The sequence below is a fragment of the Ochotona curzoniae genome, unplaced genomic scaffold, assembly GCF_017591425.1.
Source record: "Ochotona curzoniae isolate NIBS_2020 unplaced genomic scaffold, NIBS_Ocur_1.0 contig_430, whole genome shotgun sequence".
Classification (NCBI taxonomy): Eukaryota; Metazoa; Chordata; class Mammalia; order Lagomorpha; family Ochotonidae; genus Ochotona; species Ochotona curzoniae.
Window position 1 is genome coordinate 16,355,856 of NW_024466219.1, and position 5,450 is coordinate 16,361,305.

The 5,450-nt window shown below is 50.3% G+C and overlaps 1 protein-coding gene across 1 annotated transcript; it reads right to left on the reverse strand.

Annotated features, from left to right (window-relative positions):
• Positions 1-924: 924 nt before the first annotated feature.
• IL10 (interleukin 10) lies at positions 925-5,214 on the reverse strand. Its single transcript, XM_040985282.1, has 5 exons — positions 4,930-5,214; positions 4,115-4,174; positions 3,675-3,827; positions 2,686-2,751; positions 925-1,671 (listed from the first exon to the last, which is right to left on the reverse strand). The coding sequence occupies exons 1-5, from the start codon at positions 5,092-5,094 to the stop codon at positions 1,579-1,581; spliced, it is 537 nt and encodes a 178-aa protein (XP_040841216.1). The 5' UTR covers positions 5,095-5,214; the 3' UTR covers positions 925-1,578.
• Between the last annotated feature and the right edge of the window lie 236 nt (positions 5,215-5,450).

Sequence of the window (5,450 nt, forward strand, 5' to 3'; positions counted from 1 at the left end):
TTGGTATCACCTATGTGTTCCCCTCTGGCTGAGCCGCCGCCTCCTGCTGAAGCTGCTCTGCAGCACCTGCCAGGAAGCCCCACCTGCCCTGATCTTCCAGCAGGCCACGGTGCTACTCATGACTTCTTCAGCTCTGCCTAGGCCACTTCCCCCGTCTCCATTCTTAACCTTAACCTTTCATCTCCGACTTTCGGCTTTGATGCTTCCCACTTCCTTCCTATGGTTACTTTAACCGAAGTGAGTCAGGTCTTACTGAAAAAGTGACCACAGTCAGTCAGCTCCCAGCCTTGCCGGGCCCAGGGCTGCCTGGGCAGGATGTCAGGGGAGCTATTTACTCAGCCCATTCTTTCCCCTTTCCTCCTCCAAGTCACGGGGCCTTGAGTAGGGCTTCCCCAGCCGCTATGCCCCTCCCAGAAGACCGCAGCCTGAAGCCTTGTATTTGGTGCCTCAGGGAAGGAACGGCTGGCATCCTTAGGATCCTATTGAGTGGGTTGGTTTGTTCACATTCTACTGTATTATGGCTAGTCCTGTTACCTCTGATTCTGGCTCAAGGAAGATCTGGTAGAAATTTCTAGCTGGAATGGCCAAAAATCACCAATTGTTTGCAGCCATCCCAGGGCCATGTTTGCATGCTGTCTTCAGACCCAGACAACCCAGGCAAGTCAATGTGTTGGTGTGCACAGAAGCTCCTCTTTAGGCTTGAAAATCATCTCCATTGTGAAGGGTTCAGGGAAACAAACAAACCCTAAAGAACTGAGTAATGGGATGACCTTGGTGGTCTTCGCTGTTGGCTTTGGAGGAAAGAATAGCTTTTCCTTTGGATCCAGCTTAGAACCCCTGGCTGGACTTCCATCCTCCCTCTGTCTCTTTGGTGGAACACCTTGAGTCAGGTAAGAGTTCATTGACACCATCGCATGACTTGAATAAGATCCATTTGTTTATTCAAAATTAAAATCTGCTACGAAGACAGACAAACAATGTAACATTCCCAGAGGAATTGAATCACTTTGCATTCAAACTGAGTTCTATTAGAACCAACTGTAGGGTGTTATAAATAATGGGGTGAAGTGATTGGGGAATAAGGTTCAGGGGGGCTCCCTCAACTTGCTGGAGGGGTCACCATCAAAGGGGCTCCCAGGTTTCTCTTCCTAAGAGGCCAGGAGTCTTCAGAACACTGAGAGCCCGCGGTCCAGGGTTGAGAGAAACAAAAAGAAACTCAGGCGCTAGAAAGTGTGGACAGGCATGGAACCAAGTGGAAGCTTCTGTGGGGTCCTCCTGTCACATAAATTACATTTTTTGTTCGAAAACACTCAAATCCCATAGGGTGTCACCCCATGGTAACAGCTTAAACATAGGTGAAAATAATAAATACTGAAAAACATTATAATATCGGGCTTCTTCCAAAGTAGTTCACAGAGAAGCTCAGTAAATAAATAGAACAGGAATTGAGGTATCAGAGGTAATAAATATGTGAGAAATACAAGAGCTTTCCGCAATGCTGGGTCAGCTGTTTCAGAACCCTGGAAAGAATTTTGGAGATCTGTCCTTGAATCTACTAGAGTTGCCTTCCTGGGTCTTTTAGCTTTTCATCCTCTCGGTCATGTAGGTTTCTATGTAGTTGATGAAGATATCAAACTCGCTCATGGCTTTGTACACGCCTTTCTCTTGGAGCTGTGGGGAGAGGAAAGCATCATTTTGTTAAAATCCCTTCTAAGTGCTTGAGGGGTCCCCCGTACTTGGTCAAACATGATCCCAGGTGAAGGGGAAGGTCAGACCCTGGGAACTCAAACCCAGCTGCCTTGTGAAAAGGAATGTGCTGGCCAGCATCTCCTCTCAGCCAGAGAGGATCACAGCTGGCAGGTGGCAAAGGGGAGTGTTCGCCTGGCAAAACACCACTTTTGACTGGGGGCCTTTTGACAGCTTCAAAGGTCACGCATTCATGTACTGCTTATGCAGCATTTGATGAAAAGATATTAGAGGAAGTGTTTTGAAAACAATACAGTAAGAGGAGGAAGGGGGCCTTCTTACAGTCCCTGCTCTCTCTCCCGTGGACAGTCTGCTACTCTGGCTTACTTTGAGCAGACACATGCCCTCTGAGGTTGGCACCATCCCACAATGGGGGTAATTAGGGACATAACTTCTGGGAAATGGGGCTGCTAAGGCTTAGGGACTGATGGAAAAGTTTGGTGGTTGGCATCTTCAGCCCCTGGGGAAGGTGACTTGACACTATTCCAGGCCAGTAGACATTCTGACGCCTGCTCCTTCGAGTCTGGGGATGCCAGACTGAGCCCCCCCTAACCGCCACACCTACTTGGAGACACACATTCACGTGTCAGCTTTCTGCACGTGTGGGGTGAGCCCCGAGGCTCCTCCAAGGTACTTTCTGTACTTTCTGTTTCCTCCGTCACTCTCCCCAGCAGTCGGCTGCTGGAGTGCACAGGCTGGCTGGGCGGTCTGATCAGTCATTTAGAAACCCTCAAGAACACTTCACAGAAAACAAATGTGACTGAGCCAGCAGCTCCCTGTTGGCTGAGGAGATCGGGCCACTCGACAGGTTCCCACACTCCCTCCCCACGAAGGCTAGGCCTGACTTGCTTTCCCCACCCTTGGCCGGGGACACGGGGATGTGGTGGCAGAGCCCTGTTCTGTGCACTTGGTCTCTACCACTATCCCACCTAAACTCACCTTATTGAAGGCGCTCTTCACCTGCTCCACGGCCTGGCTCTTGTTTTCACAGGGGAGGAATCGATGCTGTGCCAGGAAAGAGAAAGAGGTAATGGCCTTGGCTTTCAGCCCCATGGAGTGCCCATTCTCAGGGTTCACTGAGCCAACTGGGTCCTGCCTTATGCTGGTTCACAACTGGGGGTGGTGGAGTGAGGAGAAACAGTGTGGGAAGCTGAGGAGTCTTTCTCCAGGGGGCACTCAGAAGTTTGCTGGGCTGGGCGACAGCCTGGGAGTTGGGCTGCTCACGCAGATCCTGCAGTCTTGACTGGGCTGCTGAGTGGGGCCCATTGGAGTTGGTCCCCTGTTTGACCCTCAGCCCCAGGCATCAAGGACCATTTGTAGGTGCCCAAGGATGGAAGACATAGTTACAGTTAGCGGACTGAGCCCATTGCACAGCTCTCTGTCTTGAAATCGAAACCAGCTGACCTTCTAACACGAAGGGCCATTTTGCTGGGGGAACTATGCATGGATGCCAGTCTAGGCATTAATCGTTCTTGCCTTCTAGAATGTCAGGGATATCCCATCAGTTAGCTGGTACCACTTGGAGCTTGGGGCTTGCAGGGGCCAGGAGTAAGAAATGGGCAAGGCTTTCCCTGCTTGGAGTCGTGGCTCCCTGACCAGCAGGACCTCTGTCTACAGGGACCAGGCAGCCTTGGCTGAAGCCACTTTTTGGAGGAGATAGGGGAGTAGTTAATAACTCACAAATGACTCACAAATAACAGGAAAGCTGCTTGCAAATCTTTACATGTAAATGCCCAGCAGCTGCCCCCACCTCCTCTCAGAGAGAAATGAGCAAGAGATCTGAGCCCAGGCGTGCCTTTTGCCTTTCCAGTGCACAAGCAGCCTGCTCAACTGTGTCTTTACGCCTGGACTGTGGGAGGTGGCGTTCGGTGGTGGGACCCGGCGGGGAGGGGGCAGGCAGTGCAGGGGAAGAAGCATTTGCTACTCACACATTGGCGCAGCCTCAGTCGGAGAGTCTTCAGCTTTTCCCCGAGCGAGTTCACGTGCTCCTTGATGTCTGGGCCATGGTTCTCCGCCTGGGGCATCACCTCCTTCAGATAAAACTGGATCATCTCTGACAAGGCTTGGCATCCCAGGTAACCCTATGGGCAGGAGCCAAGGGGGTGGTGAACGGGCGGAAGAGCTAATGTTAGCGATTGACAATACAACTTTGCCCCTGGACACCTCCCCCTTTCCATTCCCTCACCCCACCCAATTGTGCCCCAGCCTATCCCTTTGTAACCCTCGGCTGAGTGCTGAGTTAAGATCTTCCCACTTCTCCTTTTCTGAGTGAAGGAAGCAGCGCAGTTCACCCCACAGTGGCAAAGCGGAGCCTCCCTTCCCTTAATTGGGCTACACGCACGCTCCTTCCCCACCCACTGCCTCTCACCTTAAGGTCCTCCAGCAGGGACTCCGATAGCAGCATGCTGTCCAACTGGTCCTTTGTTTGCTGCAAGGAGAGCAAAAGGAGAATGAACCTGAGGTTTAGGACGATTCCTGAAAAATGCACGCTGTTCTGATGCCTTTTTGTGTGTAGCTGTTTGGATATGTAATCAAGATCCAAAATAGAGTTGCAAAAATGAATCAGAAGTGCTGGGACCACTTGTTAAATCACGTTCTCATCCTTGGAAATCAAGTGATTTTTGTTAATTTTTCTCCCCAAAAAGTTTTGATTCAGTCTCTTCTCTCTATAGAGTCAGCTCAGGCTCTAAGGGGGCTACTGGTGTCAATCGCCCAGTGCCCCAGCCTCCTTCTTGTCCTGCTCGTTCTAGTCTTCCTTCCCTCTGTGGACACCCAGCTGCAACCCTGAAAGGTCTCTCGTAATGGGAAACCCCCCTCTAAAGTGGATTTCCTCCACACCTGGTGCTCCCTACATCATCAGTATCTGAGATCGAAAACTGCTAGAGAAGAGACAATTAGGGTCATTCCCAATCTCAGCCTTGGTTTCTCCCAGCCACGGGACTGGACTCTAGCAGAATCTTGGAAAATTCTCTGAGACTTAGGCAACTTTTAATGCATGCTTCTCAGCATCACCTGCATTTCTATGAACTCACTGAGCCCATGGCTTGATCTAGGACTCTCTTAAGAAGTCAAGTTTGAGGGGGAAAGGGTGCTAGAGGAAGAGAAGGTTCTTGGAGCTCTTACAGAATGTCTAGTTCAGGTGCTCTTGGGATGAGACAAGGGACAGGAAGGCATCATACTTACAAAAAAGGTCTTCACCCTGTCGAAGGCAGCTCGGAGCTCTCGAAGCATGTTGGGCAAGCCATTAGGAAAGTGAACACAGCTGTTCTCAGACTGGCTTCCGTGGTCTCGGCTGGCCCCTATTCCTCCCAGAAAGATCAGGCAACATAACAGAGCCGAGCCGAGCATGGTGGGGCGCTGCTTTCCTCTGTAATTCTGTCCTGTGGTTTGCTGGTGCAAGAGCAAGCCCCTGATGTGTAGTGCTTCACCTCCTTGTCCCCCTTTTATATTCGTGAAACCTCATCGTAAGTCACAGGTTTTCTGGTTGATGTTCTAATGAGAGCTCCTCCCTCCTATAGACGTCCCCTATCTTGCATTGGTTGAAGCTAGAGTTTTTCAATTTTTGCATTGCAAGCAGAAAGACTGCTTGTAGTTGAACTTCTGTATAATAGCTATTTTTAGGATTGACTACCTCTCTCTCTCTCTTTTTTTTTAAGTCATTTTTTAACGTCTTTAAAAAAAGTTGATTTCCTGGGGAGAACAGC

Excerpts from the sequence above, each read along its gene's own strand:
- IL10 (XM_040985282.1), bottom strand. The coding sequence starts at position 5,094 with ATGCTCGGCTCGGCTCTGTTATGTTGCCTGATCTTTCTGGGAGGAATA. Across the intron at positions 4,175-4,929 it reads ACAGGGTGAAGACCTTTTTT|CAAACAAAGGACCAGTTGGA; the intron begins GTAAGTATGATG and ends CTCTCCTTGCAG. Across the intron at positions 2,752-3,674 it reads GACTGAGGCTGCGCCAATGT|CATCGATTCCTCCCCTGTGA; the intron begins GTGAGTAGCAAA and ends TTCCTGGCACAG.